This window comes from Gymnodraco acuticeps, unplaced genomic scaffold (assembly GCF_902827175.1).
Source record: "Gymnodraco acuticeps unplaced genomic scaffold, fGymAcu1.1, whole genome shotgun sequence".
Lineage (NCBI taxonomy): Eukaryota > Metazoa > Chordata > Actinopteri > Perciformes > Bathydraconidae > Gymnodraco > Gymnodraco acuticeps.
In genome coordinates this window covers 7157523-7182999 of record NW_022992351.1, presented here as the reverse complement: position 1 = coordinate 7182999, position 25477 = coordinate 7157523, and the positions used below count along the sequence as shown (strand labels likewise).

General features: G+C 43.9%; 2 protein-coding genes across 2 annotated transcripts in view; one reads left to right on the top strand and one right to left on the bottom strand.

The window, feature by feature from the left end:
• The window catches only part of LOC117541812 (uncharacterized protein KIAA1755-like), a 51527-nt gene extending 38925 nt beyond the window's left edge, over nt 1-12602 (top strand). Inside the window, exon 2 of the mRNA XM_034209022.1 lies at nt 10002-12602. Coding sequence (XP_034064913.1) covers nt 10086-11951 — 1866 coding nt within the window. The 5' untranslated portion in view covers nt 10002-10085 and the 3' untranslated portion in view covers nt 11952-12602. The remainder of the gene's footprint in view (nt 1-10001) is intronic.
• Nucleotides 1399-4435, bottom strand: LOC117541813. Its single transcript, XM_034209025.1, has 2 exons — nt 4059-4435; nt 1399-2672 (listed from the first exon to the last, which is right to left on the bottom strand). The coding sequence occupies exons 1-2, from the start codon at nt 4148-4150 to the stop codon at nt 1811-1813; spliced, it is 954 nt and encodes a 317-aa protein (XP_034064916.1). The 5' UTR covers nt 4151-4435; the 3' UTR covers nt 1399-1810.
• Nucleotides 12603-25477: the final 12875 nt, after the last annotated feature.

Here is a 25477-nt window from a genome sequence, read left to right as displayed (position 1 = left end):
ACTAGATGGCAGCAGCAGAAGTTTCCAGACAAAGGGAAACGCTCTCCCTTGGTTTAATATATAACAGACCTCTGGCTTTAAGCTTTTAGCATTGATCTGTTATTTAAACCCCAGTTTTAAACGGCGACTCGATCTGATATATCGAGTTTCCAGGTTTTGTCGTGCAGGAATCAAACCTCGCATTCACACAAACTGCACCATCTCCACGCCACTCAGGAATAATCTACCTGCAGATCCACGCCAAACTGCTCTATTTTACGTCACGCAGGACTTTCGTCTACCTGTCGATCAACGTTTACGTTTTGTATATAACTTTCCTAACATAGTAAAATATGCGTTGTATATTCCATTTAAACTATAAAAACACTGTGAAACGCCTACAGACAATCCTAAAGTTTTAGCGTATCCAATTACAGACAGGCGACTTTCATCGTCTGCTTACCTTATTTGCAAAGTTGCAGAGTCCTGCTGATTGTCTGAGATGTTTGAAAGCGTCTGAATTCTTCCTCAGCTTCGTTATATCTAGACGTCGGGTCACCATTTTGTTAGAGATTTGGAGGGATATCTGATCCGCTTTTCAAATCTCTGCGCGTTCCTATGAAGCTGGTTATAATACAGGAAGGAATCCATATCTACAAAGTAACCGTTAACAATAATCTACTTTAATGGCAATATGACAATGCAATACAATCATTACAATACAACATGATATATTACAGTTATATTGTAATGCTTAAGGAGTAATGCCGGCTTACTCCTGCACTCGTTCGCATACTGCAGAGCTACTTTCACCCGAGGGCAGCATGTGAAGAAGAGGCCGAACGCCAGGGATCCACCGGATATATACCAGAGTAAGAAGGAGGGGTTTGGTGTTAGGTCAGCTGGTCATCTTTTCAGGTCATCTCATTGGGAGACGCAACGCTGGCCAGCAGGAAACCAAACAGGCTCACTTTCCAACAAAAGGTCTCAAGGCCTGCATACCTACACCTCCCCCACAGAGCAATAAAACCCTGTTTACTCCAACCAGCCCAGAATGTTTATAGCCATTTGTAGTCCTTACATTTATGAAAGGATAAAACAGAGAAATCAATATAAAACACAAACACAGGTATTGTTTGAACAGTATTCACTTAACTGCTACTGTTGATAACCACCAGAGAAACCCAAGGGACCTCTCTTAATATTACAACCACTGTAGCTCGTTCTAAGTTGAATGCAAATCAGGACATGCTCTCACCTTCCCCCATCTTCCTTTGTCCTCAAAAACACATGTCAACAGGCCCCAAATGCAGCTCACAGTTTTACCCAAATTATTCCCATTTTAAGCTTATCCATAGTTTGCTAACATGAATAAATACAAATATAACTCTACAAGAGTCTGCTCATCCATTCGGCTAATGTAGTCTCTGCCTCAGCATCATCCTCCTCCCTCACCTCGTCTGTGATTGGTAGTCTGAATTGCCTTCCTGTTATGATCTCAAAGGGAGACAACCCTTTTGCCGTGGGTGTGATTCTCATGCATATTTCTACTTTCCTCTCTGTGGTCGCTCATTGCCTTGAGCATTGTCTGCAACATACTACACAGGCTCTACAAAAGTTTTTAGAAAATGTAATATAGTTGTATGTATGGAAGTGTTCATTTATTATTGTCACCATCCCCTCCTGTTGAGACATGGCACGGCCCATGACTCAAATGAGCTGCTGTTTAATAGAGACTAACAGGGAGTACTATCTTGTTGTTTATTCTGAATACTTCAGAAAGGTCAATGTGATGTGTGTGGACGTCCTCTTCTTCCTTTTCTACGTCTAGTCAGTTGTCATAACTATGTAGGTTATGTGAAGGGGGGGGGCCATGTCTTTCGTCTTTGTACTGTCCCTTTTGTCCCCCTTCTTTGTTCTGTGGTCTCTGTTCCTCACAGTCTCTCGCCATGTGCCCCTCCTTTCCGCACCTGTAGCAGAGAAATTTGCCTTCTGTGTTTCTGCCTCCTCCTCTGCCTCTGCCTGTTCCTCTATCATTCCCTCGTCCTCTGTTAAACCCGCCTCTCCCCTGTCCTGGTCCCACAAAGAAAATCTGATTTTCTTCCCCATCTTCTCCTATGAAGAAAGCTGATGCTGACGCTTTCTTATGTCTTTTTTCTTTGATCTGGGTTGCTGCATGTACTAATGGATAAGCATCACCCTGATATGCTGTTCCATCGAAGGATTGTTCTGCTTCTCTTAATTCTTCAACAGGATATAACTTGGTTTCCCCCTTATTTTTTCTGGTGTGCAGTGGGCTTAATGCATCTGCCATTTCTATGTCGATGCGTTTTTGTGTCTCTCTTTCCCTGTCTTTTCTCTCTTTCTCTTGCTTTCTTTTTATTCTTTGTTCCTGCGCTTTGTGTTCTTCCACTATCGCTCTCTCTTTCTCGCGGCGTACAGCGTCAACTGACCCTGAACGCCCTGTCTCCTCGTCTGCTTTCACTGAAACAGCCGCTGCTATCATACCTTCTTCTGCTTCACCTGTCCTTTTATGGGCTTGTTCAGCCCATAAAGCTGCAACTCGCAGTTGAGCTTCTAACTTCTTTCTTTTCTTGCCTTGTGTTGTTCCAGCTGTTGCTGCTCTCAATTTGTCGCTTAATTCTCTTACTGCTGTTTTCTCCAACTTTCCTCGGAAGCCGTACAGTTTATACCATTTGCTACAATAACTGGTGCTGCCATGACTATATATTTCCATATATCTCATGTCCCCTGTAGCGGCAGGCTTACTCCCATTGGACCCCATGATTCTAGCTTGAATCTAGCTCAATCTCACGCTCTGACGCTGCCCAAACTATTCTCACGCCAAAAACAAGATGAACGGCGATCGTTTTTGGTTGGTTATTTACAATTTTGAGTTGACAGCTGCTCAAGCTGTCGATCCGCTCCCTCCCCGCCCCCACCACTCTTAACAACGTTAACAGACAGCAGAGCAGTGGGAGCCGGTTGGTCAATCAGGTGTGTTGCGCATGCACAGATCTAAGATCCAGTAGAAATTATAAACAAGTAAAAGTCTGCTGCTTATTGTTCTACTAGGCCAAAATAGAGTCAAAGAGTATATGAGAGTGAGAGTGTGTTAATTAATATATTTGGCAGTTTGGAGTGAGTCTGTAGATTTGTTTGTGTGTGTGTTTCATGCCTCTCACGATAATTAATTTTGTTGGATACATTTTCCCGGAAATTATTGCGATAAACGATAATATTGTCGGCACCGTTGTATGACCATTTTAGACCACTGACATAATGTTAATATATAATAATAATGCAAGTACATCCTTTCAAACTGCTAGTCACATCCTCATGTAAATGGCAATTTATCAAGTTCATTTTTATTTATTGTAGGCTACGATAAGTCAATTAATTGCTTATCGCGACAGGCACACAATAAAACAGTGGAAACAAACATGTGTTTGACTTTCATTAGTGAATGAAACTTTGTGCCCTTTATAGTCTGTGTCCAATATTGTGTATTTGTATATATATCCTATATGCTAAGGTCCTGCTGCTGACACGATAGCAGTCATTTAGTGCGCATATGTGTAATTAAACCCATGATATCAAAATCTCACTCCAGCCAGGTGCCCAAAGTTGGCAACCCTGCATTAGCTTAGGCAAGCTCATTTAGAAAACACGCATTTTAAAAGGGTTTTTCGCCTGCCGTCTGTCTGCAGACTTGTCAAAGCATTAATTCATGGTTTTTACTAACCGGTATCAGTATGTTGTTACTTCGGCATCATTTAGAAACGTGTATTACAATTAAATCACGGTCAAATATGTTCATTTTGTTGTAGTTGTAGCCCCCTTGCCAGCGATTCTCTCTCTAGTTTAGCATACTCAGCCCGACTCAGCCTGGTTGTTGGCCCGCTAAGAACCTCGATTTTATGGGGCCAGCAAAACTGTGAAATAGTACCCGCTAGCCAGAACTACGCTTCTTTCTTTTCTTGCCTTGTGTTGTTCCAGCTGTTGCTGCTCTCAATTTGTCACTTAATTCTCTTACTGCTGTTTTCTCCAACTTTCCTCGGAAGCCGTACAGTTTATACCATTTGCTACAATAACTGGTGCTGCCATGACTATATATTTCCATATATCTCATGTCCCCTGTAGCGGCAGGCTTACTCCCATTGGACCCCATGATTCTAGCTTGGTGTTCCTACTGGACAACGTGCCGGTCAGAATATAATTCCTAATTCACCACTACGTGTACTTCAACAGACCACAGAGTTTTTGTTATCACCGTTAGGTTTCCACTCTGTGCGCTGATTCCACTTGGTGACACTTTTACACACTGCTTTCACTCAATCACTCATAAGTGTACCCAAAGGCACGTCGATCCTCCTCCTAGGCGGAGTAGCCTTTCTCTATCAACGTTTTATCAACCTCCTTAACGGCGGAGTAGCCTTTCTCTATCAACGTTTTATCAACCTCCTTAAATGGCGGAGAAACCATGTATATCAACTTTTTATCTTACCCGTTATCTGTGGTCACTGGTCCGGTTGGATTCCGTCAATCGTGCCGAGGATGAGGGAGGTTGGACATATAAGCACCGGCCCGGCCACGAATTCTGCGTCCCGGGTCTTTCTCGGGGTCGGCTGATGATCCCGGCTGTCGACAGACTTGCGGCGTGTCTTTTCCCTCCTCCTTCCCGTCACGATGTGTTGGAATCCAGCTCGAAGGACCAATTAATGTGAGGTATTTCTATATTACTTTGTAAGGGTAAACCCCAGCTCGGTTCAAATATACCAAAACCCAGTGAACAAAGATAACAGTACTCGAGTTTCAAGTTTACTTGCTGCAAGGAGAGTCAGCGAGTGACATGCCATGTCAACTCCTTAACCAACTCCCAGCTAGGAGAATCGGCGAGTGACATATGCCATGTCCACTCCTTAACCAACTCTCAGCTAGGAGAACCAACTCTCACCCGCCTTCTCTCAGTGCAGTCTTTTTATTTCAACAAACAGTAACATGAGACAATCATGTGGTCTTGACCAACGCCTTATTTGTTAGTGTGGATCTTGTGACTGTCAGTCATGTGAATCTGTGTGTGTGTGTATGTGTGCCATTTTAAACACTCTTCTTTGTTCCTCCATTAACACTCCTTGTAACACAGCAATGAGAATACATTATGAAAACACAGTTTATGAAAACACTTTTATCCTTCAATAAACTCTAACACCCCCACTCCTCGCACTCCGCCACTCCGCTTACGCGATTACCCAGATACGCCATATGGCGGAAGTTTTCCAAAGCATAACCCGCTTAATTTTATCACGAGACTGCAAACATCTCAGGATATTAATCCTGCTAAAACTGTAACCGCGCCGAAAATTCTGATAGGAGAGGTTCCAGTTTTTAAGCCCTGGACACCCGCTGAGGTCATTGATGTCACTAACCACACTCCCAGTCCCACTAAAAGTCCAGATGAGTATCTGTCATGGTTGACTAATGTCTGCTCAGTTTATAACTATTTGGTTCATGATGTTAAACAGCTGATAATCTTAACATACAAAGCAGATTGGCCCACGTGCAGAGACAAGTTTAAATTTCCTGAGTGTACGGCCGCAGGAGACTGGCCCCCGACACAGACGCGAGACATGTAGATACAAAACGTCGCTGCATTGGCTATCAGAGCATGCGCTAAGACTCACACAGATTTTTTCCAAGTGACGGCTTGTGTACAAAACCCAACAGAAAATGTCCCAGAATTTATCCAGCGTTTCATGACAGTGTGGGATAATAATGCGGGCATTAAAATATAGGGTAATGATTTGTTTGCCATACAGACCTTGTTACATAATTTAATCCCAGAGACAGCTCAAGCCTACATGATGGCGACTCCTGAATGGCAAGTTAAAACCTGGAAACTAACGATCGCCACAATGCGGGCTCTGCATAGGAGCCAAATATTTCTTACCCCCAGAATTGCACAACTGCTTCAACAAGTTCCTCAAAATACACAGGCTTATCAAACTGGAGAAAACACACAACAGTTTCAGGGACACAGCAGTATCAAAATCAGGGAAGATCACAGGATTATCAAAATAAGAGCAGACAGCAGCAGAACAAAAATTCAAAAATGTTTTACACCATGTCATGTTTGCGGAGCAACGGATCACTGGGCAGGACAGTGTGATAAGCGGTGGGGGGTCCAGCAGCACACACAGCCCCCCCTTACCCAGCCCCCCTTTTCCCAGCCCGCCCTTCCCCCCCCCTTCCCCAGCAGTCCAGACATCCGGCATTAATGCAGCCCCCACGGTATGACAGACAAACTCAACAGGAGCAAAACGGTCAGCAAATTGGATTTAATAGAAGATAGGGGTGCCAGGAAGAAATAGGATCAGATTCACAGCATTTCCCCATTCAAGCAGCAACAATTCGCCTTTCCAATAACCCGCGTGAAGATCCGATTATGCCCGTTGATTTTAGTGGTACGGCTGTAGATATTTTGATTGACAGCGGAGCCACATTGTCTGCCGTGCGTACTAAGGAGAAAGTGTGTGAAGCAACCAATAAGTTTGTTACAACAATGGGTGTGGCTGGAATTTCTATGTCCGAACCCATTTCAGAGAGCACTAATGTATCAATTAATGGATCATGTCTCTTATGCGACCTGTGTTGAATTGTCACTGCACAGCTGCACAGCTGCTTTTAACCCGTCAGATACTACGCGCGATCAGTAAGAGGTTTTTGCAACAGCTCAGATCGGTTGAGATGTGAGCAATTTTTGTTCATTGGCCAACAGGGGTGTGCATTACCCCTCAGGCTAACACCCTCACAGCAGGGCTTTCATGTTGAAGAAACCCTCCCCTACGTCACAGTGGCTGTTACGCCAGGCAGTAATCCAAAGGAGGTGGGGGCCATGGCAGCCCGCTGCCAGGCCCAGCTGGAAGCCACACTTTCCCCTCTCTCACACACACACACACACCTAACGTAATTAACTTTGGAGGGGAGCATTTCCTGCTGCGTCTCGCGGAGCCAATTGCTCTTCCCCAAAGCACCTTCCTTCATTTACAACCAAACCCCCCCACAGAGTATGGCACCCCCTCAGATTTTTCAGAAGTCCCGGCTACATTATGGGCCAAACACAAGAACCATGTTGGCTTTGTCAGCTCAGCTCCTCCACATCGAGTAACACTTAAAGCCAACGCCAGATTGCCTGCCATCAGACAGTACAATTTACCCCATAGAGCCATTTTGGGGATTGAAGGAGTCATCCAATCTTTGCTCGATCCCTAAACACAATCGCCCTGATGAGTGGCGCTTTGTCCAAGATTTGCAAGCTATTAACGCTATTGTCATTCCGACAGCTCCAATAGTGCCTGACACTAATTCTATCCTTGCTTCTCTGCCCCCAGACTCTAAGTACTACACAGTGATTGATTTGTGTTCAGCGTTTTTCTCTGTTCCTCTGCATCCAGACAGCCTGTATCTGTTTGCATTTACTTTTAAAGGTAAACAAATCACATACACGCGCCTCCCACAGGGGTTTGTTGAATCACCTACGGTGTATGCAGCAGCTGTTAAGAGAGATCTGGACACTTTGGTCCTGACAGGTACCTTGCTTCAGTACGCAGATGACCTGTTGTTAGCTTCTCCAAATAAAGACGCCTGTCGCATCGACTCCATTCTGCTCATGAAAAGACTTTCTGAATGTGGACACAGAGCATCCCTGGCCAAGTTGCAATACTGCCAGACTGAGGTCACGTATTTGGGTCACATTCTGAGGGATGGACACCGTCTCCTCTCGCCAGCAAGGATTTGCCTGTTGAACAAAGTACCACCACCTCGCACAAAGAAGGACATGCTTTCCTTCTTGGGCATGGCAAATTATTGCAGACACTGGATTTTTGAGTATGCTGCGATGGATTCTGTCCTGCGTGCTGCCACTCTGCAGGCTGCCCCTAACATTGTTCAATGGTCTGAGGACATGCACACTGCCTTTCAGGACTTAAAGTGAGCCTTCACATCGGCTCCTGCCCTAGGTCTACCTGACTACCATCAGCCGTTTTACCTGCACGTCCATGAGAAAGGGGGCTTTGCAACGGGCATCTTGGTGCAGAAGCATGGCTCTAATTTCCGGCCTGTTGCGTACTACTCATCTCGACTCTCCCCTGTGGTACTTGGTATGCCTTCATGCCTGCGTGCAGTAGCTGCAGTTGCGATAGTTGTAAAACAATCCTCTCCCATTGTACTGGCCAGTGACTGTGTAGTACATGTCCCACATGCAGTTTTGCATATTCTGAACACCTCTGCTACTCAGCATATGACGGCAGCAAGGTGATCTGGTTATGAAGCAGTAATTCTTTCAAGTCCACACATCACTCTTAAACGTTCCCCCCCCCTAAACCCAGCTACACTGGTGCCAATTCCAGATTTTGAAATAACACATGACTGCGTCACAACGATTGACATGTCTTCCTCCCCCAGAGCTGATATGTTGCAAACTCCTATCCCTAATTCAGATATGATTCTATACACAGACGGGTCTGCGAGCAGGCCGTCTGACACAGTACACTTAGCAGGCTATGCTGTTGTGAATGACTGGGAAGTTTTAGAAAGCCGAGCCTTGCCAAATGGCACGTCAGCTCAGGCTGCAGAGTTGTATGCTCTGCTTAGGGCGTGTATTTTGGCTGAAGGTAGAGTTGCAACCATTTTCACAGACTCCAGGTATGCATTTGGTGTGTGCCATGATTTTGGTGTCTTGTGGAAAATGTGCGGTTTCTTAACATCGGCTGGTAAGCCTATTCAACATCATGTGTTAGTAGCTGAGCTATTAGACGCTATCCTGCTCCCTGCACAGCTAGCAGTAGTTAAATGTGCTGCTCACACAAATTCTGATGATCCTATTTCGCATGGAAATGCGTTAGCCGACACCGCGGCTAAACAAGCAGCAGTTTCCTGCTCTTCTATGGTGCTACAATGCCCCTCGACACAACCCGCAGAACCTATTTGTTTGCCTTCCTTTAATGATGTCGCGGACATGCAAGCCCGCGCTGATGTTAGGGAGAAAGATTTATGGCTAAGACGAGGTTGTACACTTGACGCTGAGTCCAGCTTGTGGCTCCACCCAGACGGCCGGATGGTTTGTCCCCGTTCGTTCCTCCATGTTTTGGCACATGTTGCACATGGCAAATCACATGTAGGAAAAGGAGGGATGAATGGGATTATAAAGTCACAATGGTTTGCTCCAGGCATCACACTAGCTACACAGACCCTTGTAGATAGATGCATGATATATGCCAGCAGACAAGAAGAAGAAATGGTCCAGTTCAGCATGAACACTTACCGCCCCCCTCGGGGCCCTTTGTAAATATGCAAATTGACTTTTCGCACATGCCACCATGCCAAGGATTCAAATATCTTTTGGTAATAGTGTGCCAGTTCTCCAAATGGGTAGAGGCCTACCCTACCAGAAAAGAAGACGCTAGAACAGTTGTAAAGTGTCTTCTCAAAGATGTTATCCCTAGATTTGGTGTTCCAGTAGGGATTAACAGTGACAGAGGTCCAGCATTCATTTCTAAGATAACCCAGAGTCTAGCTACAGTGTTAGGGTTCAAATGGCAATTGCACGTTCCCTATCATCCACAGAGCTCAGGTCAGGTTGAGAGAATGAACTTGACTATAAAGGAGAAACTCACTAAAACAATGTTGACCATAGGACTAAAATGGGTAGACGCGCTGCCGCTAGTTCTGTGCTCCATCAGAAGTGCACCAAATGCAACGACAGGGCTTAGCCCACACGAAATATTGATGGGAAGGGCAATGTTCACAGGGTCTAGCCCCCCAGTAATACCCCACAGACTCACTCTTTTGTGGACAGATGATTACATGACTAACTATGTCAAATATCTAACTGACATGTTGAGAAAGTTTCACAGGCAGGTGGCTGACAGGCTCCCTCAGCCTGGAGAGGGGCCCACCCACCCTTTTCAGATTGGTGATAATGTACTAATCAAATCGCTTGAAAAATATGCTTTGTCTCCCAGGTGGAAAGGTCCTTTCCAGGTGTTAATAGTGACCAGAACAGCCCTGAGAGTACAAGGTAGAGCGGAGTGGATTCACGCTTCCAGATGTCGTCTCTCTCCTCTACCGGATGCTGGCGTGTGAAGGCAGTCATCATCATCGTCGTTCTGGGTTTACTATACCTGGCCAAGGACGCCTTGCTAGATGAAGCTGTGAAAATCCCAACGACAGGTGGCGGGGGCTCTCGCCCCTCTGAGGGAGAAAATAAGGTGCCCTTATCTAAGAGCGCAGACGACTTGACCACTCAGGGCCCAGACCCTGAGGGCAAAACAACACCAACGGGCAAATCAGTGCCTAGCGACAAGGACAGGTTGTATCCAATCACCACACAGACATTCAGTATGGTGCAAGAGACACAAAGAGAGAGAAAAGGAGGGAGAATAAGGAGGATTGTCTCCCTCCCTGATCATAAGTCAGAGACTATTTCTTTTAACTACCCAATTTCAATATGTGACTCATCTAACTGTATTATTGTGTTTCCTGTGTCCTTAGTTTACCCAACGTGGGAGATGTATCCAAAGAACCAGTACCATTGGTTCGGGGTCTCATCAGAGGTGGTAAGAATGGCTCTCAACACCATTGAAGAAATGCCCCCAGAACTGTGGTGTAGCACTGTAGAACAGTTCAAGACACTGATAAGGGATAAGGTAAAATGTACAATGAGGAAACCAGATTACCAGGTTCCCAATCCAGGTGCTACTGCATGCACATTTATTGGACCAGATAGCAAAACAAATGTTCCATCTACTCCACTTAAACAATCAGGAGGTGATGTTACTCCACTTAAACAATCAGGAGGTGATGTTACTCCACTTAAACAATCAGAAGGTGAGGTAGATTCTTCAAAAAAGGCCTTAATTACTCCTTTTAAACGAACTAAAACTAATTCTGCAGTAAGTTTAATGTTAGACTACGCGCATGAACGTAATGTTAGCAACTGTTGGTTGTGCCAAAATAGGCCAGAATCAATGCATTCTCCTATGTTTAGCCCAATTCCTTTCACAAAAGCTGATTACGGTTTAGTAAGCTGGAATGACATAGCATCCAGAATTAGCGACGAGGCGGAGGATTGTTATACTCCTTCCTACCCCATAGACTCTGAGCAACCTTTACAGTACAAGGGCTTAGTCTCTCTCATTGTTGATACAGTAAATAAAAATTACCTGCCTGACGGTTTCAAACGGTTGATGTTTTTAAAACTAATATATATGAAGAAATACGTTAACCTAGCTTTTGAATATAGATTCCAGTTAGCTCTAGCTCAGACTAATTGTTCGGCTAACGTCACAAGTCCATGCATAATGCAACCACACACACCCGCTTTGTTAGTTGAAGCTTTGGTAACAGTTGTGCCCTGGTTTGGCTCTAGAACAGTGGACTCCGTTGAGGTTAAAATACATGACTGTACGCAGCCAATACCCTTAGGCAAGCCCCCTACACGTGACTGCTCAGTATATGTCCCCCCAATTGTGGTGCATGAATGGAAGAATGTGTCCATCTGCTTCCAGAATGAAGTAGGATCTCACACCTCTCCTGATGTGGGACACAGCGACTGTAATACCATAGTGAGAGTAAATTTAGCCAGAATTCCCCTCCCACAGAGAGTTTACTTAGTTTGTGGGGATCGCGCGTACGGCTGTGTGCCATATGACGTTTTTTATGGCACCTGTTATCTAGCCTACCTAATCCCTTTAATCCGTAAAGTAGAGGCTAAGGAGATCGCAGCGATTCTTCCCTCTCTACACAGGAACAGCAGGTCAATTACACAAGGACAACAGATAGCTAGCCTATTTTTGCCTTGGTACGGTATTTATGTTACTCAGCAGGAAATTGTGGCACTGTCCAAAGTTGTAGAACACCATCTAAATGTATCTAACACAGCGATGTTAGCTGAACACAAAGAATTGCAGTAAGTTAGTACAGTAGCACTACAGAATCGCATGGCGCTTGATCTCCTCTTAGCTGCCCAGGGGGGCACATGCAAGGTGATAGGATCGGAGTGCTGTTCTTTCATCTCTGATGCCACACCTGAAGTTATGGATATGGCTCATGATACTGCCAGGGGGATAAAAGAATTGCATGAAACTCATGGGTTTACATTTGGAGAGTTAAGTGGAACCTTTGGATCCTGGGGAGCGGGGTTGGTTACATTTGTTGTTACTGTTTCAGTGTTTATCTTGGTTGTGCTAATCCTAGTGATCTGTTTGATCACTGTAGTTAAATTAGCCATACGAAGGGTTGCCAAGACTGCACTCCAGGCCCCACAAAGGCTAGTGGGGCATTCGACTGTAAATGACACAATATTAATGTACAACGCTGAGCTTCCAGATCCCTGGGTCTCCATCGCGGTTTCTGACCCATGGGTACCCCCGTTCAGCGATTGAGAAGTTGATTACAGTTGATATTCTGAATAAAGAACAGATGTTTTGATAATTGATTACAGTTGATACTCTGGATTAAAGAACAAATGTCTGATTTTTCATTTTCAGGTTGTTATACAAATAAAATGTCTGATTCTTCCTTTTCAGATTTTTAACAAATGTATTTGAATGAAATATATGTATCACTAAGTGCCTTACTCTTGAATAAAGCGTAATGAAGTAAACGTAAAGTAATGTTAAAGATTGCAGATTGATCGATTCATCACTGTGAATTTATACCTTAACTAGGAACCTTAGCTGGATCTCTCATGATTCTGTTTTAATACCTCAATTGGATTTCTTATAATCCTAAATTCTAATTGTGTTTTTAATAAGTAATTGCCTTGAAGTAAATCTTTGAGATGTAAGCTGATTTAGAATTTGTGTTTGATGAATGAGATTAACTGAGTGATAAATGATAAAAGATCTTATTTTTGAAACATATATTTAGCTATTATATTTTTGTATTTCACGTGTGTTTATTATTGTGCTTTTTGACAAAAGATGCCAAACATTGAAGAGAGATGATTTTATTATGATTGACTGTGTTCAATCATGGTGATTGAAGTGTTTTCAATCTTGTTTTACTTTTTGATGTAATTGATGTATCTGAGCGCACCCAACTCTGAAGACGCTTATTGATTTAAGTATTGACTGAAATATTCTTAGACTAATGTTAATTGGTTATCAATAGATTGATAAAAAGAGTGAAACTGTAAGAGAATATTTTAATCTGATCTTGATCATAGAGTTTCTTATCTTTTCTTAGAATCTGTGATATTGCAAACATTCTTTGTATTAAAGTCAAAGCTCCTCTCTGTAAGTTGAGGTCACAGGTCAAAAGCTTCTCCCCTTTCCTGTGGGGGAAGGGTCCCTGCCTGCATGCAGTTTGCGAGACAAACAGATTATTGTCTCACATCTGCTATTGATTAGGTGAAACGCGGGTTTCTGATGGCTCCGCCTCTTCTCATGTTGATGCGTGCTGTGGTTTCTTTGTGTCAGAGATGACTTGGTAGACCACAGGGATGTGTGAAACTAAGAAATCTCCCCGGCTGTATTAAATGTACTTGTAAATAAACTCTCAGTGCTTTGGCTAACGACGATCTTGTCTCATTCATTCCACCTCAACATTGCAACATCAGAATTTTCCTTCACATGTATGTTTTCTAATAGTGTATAAAAGTCACATCCTACAAATAAATTCACTTGCATAGAAAGTCAAATGTATAGTATTTAATGCAAATGCTGATGGTATACAACATTAGAATTCATGTTCTTTCCATAAAGTTCTCTCCCATAAATTAGATACTACGTAGATTAAATCGAATGTGATGCAAATGCCTTATTGGTAACAATTAATCTTATTCATATATTAGTGATGGTTATCCTTCTTGTTCTTCCTCTCATTATTCTTCATCAGTGTTGCTCACATGCAGGGAGCTCCAGAATAGCCTCCTGTTGGGTGGCATGAGGGGACCAAGCTTCTTGAGGATATCCCTCTTCTTTGCCTCCTCTATGCCTTTGTCTTGTGGCCTCAAGGTGGTGGGTATCTTTAGCTGACATTTCTTTTGCAGGAAATCCAGTTCTGTGAAGTCTTCCTCCTCATGGGATATTTTCACAAACATACTCCTTGATCCACGTCGCAATTGGACAACTTTAAGGTCTGCCAGTTTGGGTAATTTCTTCGATTTGACTGCAGAGTGGCCATCCGTCCAGTCCCTGATGCCTTAATTTTTTTAGCTCCACCACCTCAACTTTCTTAGAATTAGAGTTTCCCACCACAGAGAGGAAGTCGTCAAAATCATAGACCACTCCTCCTGGTCTGCTCTTCATCTCCTGCTCCACGCCATGATGGAAACTGTCCGCACTCATAAATATGTGCCCTGGCTGAAAAAACTTAAGGGTGATGTCTTCAGTTGAGATGGTCTGCGAGTTGACTATGGACACAAGTGAAGAGAAAAGGCACCAGTTTTTATTTTGAGAGCTACAATTGTCTACCCAGTAGACAATATGCTTGATGTCCCGCTCCTTCTCCAATGCTGCTGCATAGGCTGATGTTATTTCTGCAGCACTCCGCCCTGCAATCCCCTCGTGCCAGACAACAGAGATGGTATTCTTTTTGTTGGTCTTTTTCCCAACTGACGCGAAGGTTTCATGATAAGCCACAATCCGTCTTGTGAAGACAGCTGACTTAACACCAGGCATTCGTGGGAGCATGATCACCTTCTGCAGATCCCACACTTCTGGTCGATGTATCTTCAGGCCAGTCCCGTTCTGCATCTGACTGGTAGTGTAGCCTGCTCTCTGTTGCGGAATCTTTATGTATTTGCTACTTCTCACACTGCGGGCAGTTTGCTGCAGCCTCCCCCTGGTGGTCAGCCTTCACATGCTGTTCCTGCAGCAGACAGCTCTCACACTGCTCTTCTCCAAGCTTAGTAAAGCTAATGTTCAAAGACTTCACAGCCTTTCGATATGACTCGTAGGAGCACTTGTTGTCCTTTTCTATGTAGTCAGCATACATGAGTTTCATGCTAATGTCACTGGGGAGGTAGCGGCGCCATGGGGCATGCTCCCTGCGGTAGTGGCTGACAGTCGGGTGGAAGGACTCAATGTGCTCATGCAATGGCTTCTGGTCCAGCTTGTTGGCTGGTGCATGTCTCCCTCTCTGATCTTTCGGTGGAGCAAGAGGAGTTGAGATGTCTTTGCCCATCACTGAAAGGACCAGGCTGTCGTTGGTTGGGTGGTACCCTAAAGTTGAAAGAAAGAACATTTTGCACACCTGCTGTGGGACCTGGTCTTCATCTTTCAGCCTGTAGATGAAAGACCTGCCCCGCCGACTTGGTTTTCCATCACCACAGACTTTAGCGGTCGGTACCTGGCATACACTGTGAAACATGAAGGAACGTTTCTCAGGGTATGGCATATCCCAGTACTTGCCCCAGATTTCTCTTCGTCTGTCCTCTGAACATTTCTCAGAGCATTTTCTTCTGCATTTGGGGCGACATGGTTGTCTTATTGGTGGTTTATGAGTGGGCTCTGGGGGAGGAGCAAGAGTGGGCTGTTGTACTGTGGCTTCAGCAATGGCAGGCTCTGATGCAGTTAGTGGAGCAAGGGTGAGGTATTCTGGGGCTGGAGCAATGGTGGGGTCTGGTGCTGTGGCTTGAGCAAGGGTAGGCTCTAGTGCAGTTAGTAGAAGGGTGGGCTCTAGTGCAGTCAGTAGAAGGGTGGGCTCTAGTGCAGTCAGTAGAAGGGTGGGCTCTAGTGCAGTCAGTAGAAGGGTGGGCTCTAGTGCAGTCAGTGGAAGGGTGGGCTCTAGAGCAGTCAGTGGAGGGGTGGGCTCTAGTGCAATCAGTGGAAGGGTGGGCTCTTCAGGGGCTGGAGCAAGGATGGAGTCAGGTGTGCTGGTGATAAGCAGATCATCTGCTCTGTAAAACAGCTCATCATCAGTACTGATGTCATTGTAATTGTCCAGAATTGTCCACTCCTTCTCTTCTAGTTCTTCAGCAGGGGGCTGCATTTTGTCTGCATTTGGCTGAATTTTGCAAGGAACATCCACACAAGAAACTGAAATAAATAAAGAAAGTAATAATTGGAGACATGCATGGAAAATGTATATTGTAATAGGCCTTTGTAAACATACACCCATCTGTGACTGTCACTCATCCGGTTTTTTTCTAAATACATATAGTATACATACAAATAGTATATTGAATAATGCAGTGTGGGCTAATTGATAGAAATTCACATTAATTAACCTGCACCCCATTCTTAATCTTACTGTTTTGTGACTTTCAATTTATATCAGAGTTCCCGTTAGCCGGTAATTACCGGACTATGACCGGTAAAATATGCTGAAGACCGGCGAATCTAAATCTCTCCGGTCAAAATAATTTCCCCTTAGCGCAATACCGCATCAGTTGCGCCACTTAGCCTATGTGACAGACAAGAATAGTATGTGCCAGAGCCATATAATAGAAGAGTTACGACAACGGAAGTCCAAAAACGGTTATCGTCACGTGGTTCATGTAGACGAGGATCGTTCCCCGGAAGTTCATGGCGGGCAATGTGAATGCATTGATAACAGGAGATAGAACTACGATTTTTGGTAATTATTAGTGAATAAAGGTTTTGATTTGCAATATTTATACAACAAATCGATGTGTATGTATTTACATCAATATGTTTTTAAAAATAAAATAGAATTTGCTAATATTAAGTGATAATATTAGGATTAGTGTGAACAACTAGTTTACATGTTAGGCTAACAGTGCCTTGGTTAAAGAGCCTGTTGCTGTTTATTTATAGCTTTGAATTCTTTAAAACCAATATTATCTTCTTAAACTTGTATGGTAGTCAGGAGCATCACTTTCTAATGTTTATTGATATATTTAGAGGGAGGGGATCTAAAGTAATGCTTTAAAATTCAGATTAGATTAATGTCTACCATTTTCTTAAATTCATGGTAGTTTCAGTAATCCCATGGTAATTGAGGACACAAGTTATCTAAATGACTAATGTCATCTTTATGGCTTTCAGAAAGGACAGGAGACCGACAGGTGACTATCAAAGGACTAGCAGCAGCAGCATGATGATGATGTTAAATGTGTTGTTTTAGGAACATCCATTGCAAATACATGGAATTCAATAAACATTGAATAGCATATCATGCAGTTTGTCTGTGCCTTTTCCTCCTTGTTGTCCTGGTTTGCTGTGCTGCCTCCTAGTCGCCACCATGGTTTGCTGTGCTGCCTGGGGATGCTCCAATCGCTCAGAGAAAGGAGTACGAATGTACAGCTTCCCCACTGACACAGAGCGGAGGAAGCAGGAGCAATTTCACGACCAACAGCAAACAAATATGTGATTTATATACAAACACTGCATTTGCACTTTTTCACAAAACGAAAACCACACCATTGGGAAAGCTTAATGTTTTGTTTAATACAAAAAACAGGGAAAGGCTTGAAAAACACTGAGAGTTGAGACTCAGGGTGCAGGGTGAGGGTCTCAGTGCAGGTATTCAGGCTCCATTGAATCCCCCTCTGGTTCTTGTGCTGAAAGAGGGATAAACAGACAGGAGAAAGGGTTATACACACCTATATAGCACACCTATTGGATGGGAAATTGCCTTGGGGAGATAAGGTGTGGTCTTTGTTCCCAACTGAAGTTATGGAACTTTATTATTTGTGAGTTTAACAAAGTATGACAAATGGCATCAGTAACATATGTGATATGAATTTCTATAAAGTTGTCTCACATTCTTGGTCATATTGTATACAGTATGTAATGAGTATAACATGTCCAGTAAGTATAAAGTGTTTCCTAATACTGTGTATTCAACCACTATGGAATATGTATGTGGGCAGACAAAACTGAGTTGTTCTGTGTGTGAAGTAACCTCAAGTCACTCCGCAGGCACATTTTGATGCAGACCAGTTTGTCAAGACAAAAAAGGGCAAGACTAGGCTGAGAGCAGAGGCTATACCCACCATCTTCGTGCATCGCCCTGTGGTCAAAAAGAGAAGGGCCCCTGCACCACGATTCACCCCGGGACCTGTATCTACAAAGCCCATAGCTCATGATCACAGCGATAGTGTGAAAGGTGACACAGGTATAATAAGTATGAACTCTTAGTAACAAAAGTAATATTTCTTATTTTTAAGTGGTATAATATTTTAAATGTTCGAACATTTACAGTGCCATGTCTTCTACTTACATTAGTCTCAAAGATTGAGGGAAGAAGGGAAGGGATCACTGCCCTCCACCTGCCAGAGGAGCGCAAACAACAAAAACAAGCAAGGTGTCCCGTCATGTACCTGGAAGTTTGGGTTCGCAAAATGGAGTAAGAGAGGGACTTGAAAAACCTTGGTGGCTGTCTACTCATGTTCTGAGGTTGTCTTGGTTACAGCTCTCAAGTTTTTTTTTGTGCCATTTCCACATCTTTAGAAAATATGAAAAAAATTGAAGTGAAATCAACCTCATCTCTGGAGAACAAACTTCGATTTCTCTGTCTTGTGAGTTTGCAGTCTTGCAGTTTTGCTCCTCCACCTGTAACATCACTGCCCCTCCACCTGCCATACAGTAGGTTACTAACAAGATTACTTATATAATACAGTGATAGAATACATGTTTAGTATGCTTACTTATATAAAACAGTAGTATTAAACTTACCTTGTGTTTTCACTCTCACTTAAGTCCCTCTCCCTTTGCCATCAATCCAAAATCAGCTGAGCTGCAACATTATACACACAGGTAATAATCAACATAATCACAAGGACACAATATGGCTCTGCTAAAAACACTCACTCTTACACGCACCAAAGTTATATTTATCTAATATTTAACTCCCTCCACCCCCGCATACAATCCCGTTTAGAAGCCCCTCTTCTCTAATTCAACAACGTTGGACCAAATAGACATTAAGAGAACGGAATTTACAATTAAAAGGCTGTTCAACGTCTGTTGCTAACTTGCTTCGGTATCCTAGCTTGATCTGTTATCTGTAAACGTTCCCTAAATCTACTAATTTAGGGATAATCCACTGACATCCTTTAATACACATGTTCAATTGAATCAGATGTACTGATAATATCCGCAATATAAATCTTTAAACTTCTTCTTACCTTTAAAAGTCCGTCACGAACGGTTATTATGCTGCAACTCTACAGCTCTGCTAGCCTTGGCACTAACTTCCGGGGAACGATTGAGAGGCTCCACGATCCGCCATTGCTGTAAAAAAGTGGTCCATTGGAGTGAACGGAGATGTCATAACTCTTCTATTATATGGCTCTGGTATGTGCCAGACAAAAGAGTATGTGACAGACAAGAATAGTCAATTCTAATGTCTAACACTTAATGTGGAGAAAGAGATGTCCTGTATGGGTTGATTGTGCGGTGATCTGTTGGTAATGCCTCGGGGTTCGGGTGGGGATGTAAACAAATGCATAATGCTGCGCTATACTCTGTGGCCAGCTCACCCGGTTGCATTGCGACGCTTATTGTTTAGGTGTCTTTTAATAAGCAGGTATTCATATAATTAGCTAGATCTGATCGATATGGACATAAACGCGAGTGAAGTCTAATCTGACGTGAGAGAGAGATCAGCTGCTGCTGACGAGTCGACACGCAGCTCTTCATGATCACCTGCAGCGGTGAGCGAAGCAACACACACACTTCAGGTTAGAATATCACACGTAGCCTAGCTATTTTAATTACCTCTCAAACTAGGCTACCTAAACTAGTTATAGCTATGTTTAGTTTTACTCTCGGGTCACACATTACTGGATCCGCATGATACTGGCGGGCTGTCAGCAGAGGGATACTGTTACGCCTAATGGCCCGTCTACACTACAGGCATCGAAAAAGCTTGAAGCTGGGCGTGTCTGAGGCTTGGCGATTTCTCGCGACCAACAACCAATCACATGAATCTCCCGCCCCCGACATACAAAGCAATAGCAATGTTAAAACGAAGTAAACTGGATATAAAATCCCCAAACAGGCGAAAACCTACCAGTTATATCTCTCACAGGCTCCGCCCTCTACTGGACTCTATGGGTACTACCTTACCCTGCGAGCATTCTCCCACTGAGACTTCTATAGACGTAGCCGGCCTTGGGCGGGCCTACCTGAATGCGCGCGCATCACACCGTATAAAAGGAGGCCTCACCTCCTGACTATCATCCTTTTCTCTTCAGCAGCGGAAGTGATTCCACGAAAGACTGAGAGATGTTTAAAAAGAGTTATCATACCTCCAGGGAGTCGCCACTGCTAGATTAGAGTGTTTGGGGGACCAGGATATGGCCGAGGCGGTGCCATTCACGTTCGCCATTCCTTCCGGGTCTGGCGTCCATGGAAGTCCACCGCCCAGGGCTGTACTCTCCCTGGATGATGATCATGGCGGCCGGTGTGTGGGCTACTCACTCATTGCTAGAGATGCCCCCGCCTCACCAGGTCAGAGCGATTATTGGGCCGCAAGGCCGAATAAGTAGCTTGGTCCACGGGCCTCGCCCCAGGCCCGGTTCCCCCGGGGACCGGTGCTCGGTGGCTTCACATGATATAGGGTCGACCCTACTTCATCACAGGCCGCCGCCGCTGCCCGCCGTGTGATGTCCCTGGGATATCACGCCGCGTGGCACTTTCCAAAGAGGATCGTGTTGATCTCCTGGGAGCCCCCGTGTTTACGGAGGGCTCTTTGGCTCGATCTCCTTGCTCACGGGATGAGGAGTAGTCGCAGCGTGGCTGCTTCTTGCCCATTCCCAGAGGAAGAAACACTGTCCTACACCCGCCCCCGCTGTAAACCCCAGTATGGGGAGCCAGCAGGGGGGCGTGTGCACGTGAGTGGAATAAACCGAGTGCTGTCAAAGCACTGTGCGGGTTCAAGAGACGCTATTGGCGGCGTGCTGTTGTCAGAAAACACACCTTGCCTGGAATAATAGCTCCGATTAATGCATTTCACCGTTGCAATGGGAAATACAGCATTAATACATGGGCGCGCGGCCCTCGTGAGAGTGGCTGCGGTGCGTTCAGGGACCCCCGCAGGAGAACGGTGGTTTACGTTTGTAAACTCTAGTTCTGGAGTGAGGTATGTGTGTGGGAAAAATGCATTCAGTAAAGACTATTGCATTTATCCCAGAGTAAGAGTAATTTCTCTCCACAATTCCACTTTTCCCCATAATGTCCGTTTCAAAGAGACGGCATTGTGACGGCGCGCGCGGCCCCCCTCCCCCGAGGGCGGGCCACAGTGCGTTCAAAGACCTCAGTAGAGAGGTGAGACGAAGGGAGAGGTGCCGACACGGAGATCCCGTGCCCGCGGCGCCCTCCACCTCTTCGGCCCACCCCGTGGAACCGGCGTGCCGGTGTTCCGGATTAACTTGTTTCCCGATCAACTTGTTTCCCAATCAACTCGTTTCCGTGGGGTGCGTGGCTTTCGACTGAAATACACATTTCGATCGCTTTCTTCTGTCGTTTACATACATCTTTTGGTATATTTGGCTTCTTAGGAACACGTTGATGCACATCCAGTACCAGTGTGTGAGGTTGTGATTACGATGGCGATATCCGGACGCGAACAGCGAGGACTACAACAAGACAAACGAGTTGCTCGAATAAATCATTTAAACCAGCTATTGTTTCCAAACTTATTACGGAATATCGTTGTTAATGTCCAAGTCCATCTGTGTATACCTTCAGACAGCCTCCAAGTGAAGCACACGATGTTTACTCACAGTTTGAAAGCAGCGTGGAGAAGTCTTCATCTGTGTTAAACTGTGATCCTCCCACGGAACTGGGACCCGCCCAGATTAAATTGTGTTACGATTTCTGTGGCTATCTACCAGCGATCATGTTTAATATGAAAGACTACCCACACATGTATCCCTTGTAAAAACGGTATTGTGCAGCACTCATCCAGATAAGATGTGACTGTTACCTCGTTTTGCAAAGATAGCAGCATAAATGTCATTGGGGATATTTAGACTTTAAAATGCTGCTTGGTCGTGAATGTTGGTGTCGGCAAACAATATTACGAATCCTCTATTCAAACATAATATTCAATGTGCATCGACATGAAAATAACAAAAAAGTTCATGCTGGACTCAAACCCGAGTCCCAACAGTAAAAATCAATCATGCCCTGCGCGTTATGAGTGCGCCACGAATCATCACATCCTAACAGACCACCACAGCTCATTTTATTACATTAATATTGTCAACAAGTTCTAGAAAAATGCAATCCGACAGTTTAACACAGATGAAGACTTCTCCACGCTGCTTTCAAACTGTGAGTAAACACCGTGTGCTTCACTTAGAGGCTGTCTGAAGGTATACACAGATGGACTTGGACATTAACAACGATATTCCGTAATAAGTCTGGAAACAATAGCTGGTTTAAATGATTTATTCGAGCAACTCGTTTGTCTTTTTGTAGTCCTCGCTGTGCGCGTCCGGATATCGCCATCGTAATCACAACCTCACACACTGGTACTGGATGTGCATCAACGTGTTCCTAAGAAGCCAAATATACCAAAAGATGTATGTAAACGACAGAAGAAAGCGATCGAAATGTGTATTTCAGTCGAAAGCCACGCACCCCACGGAAACGAGTTGATTGGGAAACAAGTTGATCGGGAAACAAGTTAATCCGGAACACCGGTGTTGCAGTATAACGTGAGTCATGACAACTGGCGACATTCTATTATTTTCGTCATAGGAATCCGGGGCGTGTACATTGAGGACCCATTGTTGACTGCGACCCGTCTACAGGCATCAAAAAATCTTGAAGCTGGGCGTGTCTGAAGCTTGGCGATTTTTTGCGAGCAACGCGACCAACAACCAATCACATGAATCTCCCGCCCCCGACATACAAAGCAATAGCAATGTTAAAACGAAGTAAACTGGATATAAAATCCCCAAACAGGCGAAAACCTACCAGTTTCACCCACTGTCTCTGCCACCTCCCTCCATGCCTGGTTCCTCCGGTTTGTATCCCGGTAAATAGTTCTGGTCGGAAAGAACCGGGTGATTTGCTACCGTAATTTCTCGTTTGGAATATGAGGAAATGAACTGCGGTCTGGCTCTCCCAGCTTGCACGCGGTTTGATTGGCTAGCGCTTGTACTGGCGGGAATTGCAAACACGGGATTTGATTGGCTGACGCCAGCTTCGAGCAAGCATCGAGCCTCAAAAGTTGAACATTGTTCAACTTTTGACGCCGATAGACGCTCGCGATGCTTGCAACGCCTTGCCATGCTACCCACAATGCAGTTCGGCGAAGTTTGAAAATATCCTACGTCACCCCATTCAAATGAATGGGCGAAGCGTTGAAAGCATTTTTTTACGCCTGTAGTGTAGACGGGCCGTTACCATGTCGATCGCCTCGTTTGTCGTTTACGTTCATCTTTTGCTATATCTGCCTTCCTAAGATCACTTTGATGCACATTCAGTACTCGTATGTGAGGTTGTGGGTGAGAGGTGGATATCGTGACGCTTACAGGGAGGTATCGAACATTACAAAGTAGGTGACTGTGTGGATGCCTGTTCAAAATATTGCAAACTTGAATAAATCATTTAAATTATATATTTGTGTCCGACTTTCATTTGTACATCGTTCTTAATGTGATGTATAGTAGCTTTGATAGCTGTCCATACCTTCAGACAGCCTAAAAGTAAAACACAAGTCGTTTATTCACAGCCCGAACGCTCATCGAGATGACTGGATCACTCATGACAAGTTGTGATCAGCTCCGATTAAATTGTGATATCAATGCTGTACCTATTCTCCAGGGAGCATGTTTTTTTTATGAAATACCTGTATCCCTCTCATCACAACAAGACTCTACACTGTGCAGAAAAAACAATTACATACATGAAAATAACCTTGATGCATGGGAATGAAACACACAAACTATCTTCCGTGGCTATACTGATATGTCACAGTAACGGTCAACCACAGAAACGTAAGTCCAGCGGGGCACACGTTGAATACATATAATACAGTAGTTATAGTATGCCTTTAAGCCATGCTTTAAGCCTATACGTTTAACCCATAAGAACCCGGACCCATTTCTACTTTTGGGGAAATTAAGGGGAACGTCATTTAGACTAAATAGACCACCTAGAACACATTTCTGACAAGTAACCCCCCCTAGTGTCAAATATCTGAAATGTGACATATATGTCACATTGGGCTTTAATGGTAAAGTAACTCTTATTTATAACTTAATTAATGAGGATGATTTTTTTGGTTTACATTTGTTTGAACATACTTTGAATTGAATAATAAAGAATATGTTAACTAAATATAATTGAATCAGCTAAATTAACTGAGCAGATCATAATCATATTTGTAATTGTGCATATATGTCACTCCGGGTTTACTGTGAATGTCTAGGGTTAATGTCCCGATGTGACATCAGTGTCACAGCAATATTTATGGCATTTGTTTCATATCAATTTCATCAATACATGTTTCTACAACAGGTTATATGTAATCAGAATCAGAAAAGAGCCGAAGACAGCTTAATGTTTAACAAATGACATGTCATGTAAGCATTTTTATTCTTAAATGGCTTGAATGTTAACTTTAGCAACAAAAAACCTTTCCAAATGTAGCTAGTTCTGTCACATGTGTTAGCCTGGCACATGGACATTTTGGACATGTTGTTATGGGAACACAAAAGCAAATGACAAGGACCATAACCCACCAGACTGTTCAGTGTGTGTCACTTAGGGACTTCATGAGATAAAAAAGTCTAAAGCTGTATAAGGAACTTTCCAGAACATTTAAAGTTCATGTGACACCTGTGTCTAAGCAATTCTGTCTGCCTTCCGTGTTGCACCATGAGGACCCACTGATATAAAATGCTTAACTGTCTAAGTTGCAACCATGCACTTTTTGGAGGGCTAAGCGCCAGCTTGACATATTTTTGGCTTCATTTATAGAAGGAAAGACAACAGTGATAGTTATGTTTCAGAATAACATTTATTGGAAATTGTTAGAACAATCTCCCTGGTCACCGGCTTGAGCTTCAATCTCAGGATCCATGTATCTGTGATCCTCTCCAGAATGGAAGTAGTCATCACATACAGAGCATCAAGTAGTTCCTGAACAGTGTCCTTCACATGCTGATATCCAAGAGAGGGAGTTACACAGTCACAAGATGGAGGAATAGAAAGCAGTATTCAATGTTTACTTCAGATTAGCTCCACGTCAGAAATGAGCATGCTTGATGTCTATCTCCATAGAGGCTGAATCATCATGTTAATCACATAGCTATCATATGCCTCAAACAGTCCTGATGCTCTTCTAGGTAATCACACATCCTGTCATGTTCACAGCTACAGCTGGGATACCTTTGTTATCACGTTACTCTCATGTTGGAAGAGTACATTCAGGATTTTGCCAACAGAAATAATAAACTGTGTGTGTGTGTGTGTGCGTGTGTGTGTGTGTATGTGTGTGTGTGTGTCTAAGAAGTGCAGCCTTTACAAAAGAAATCTGCATTGACAGAGGGCTCCCCAACACAGTA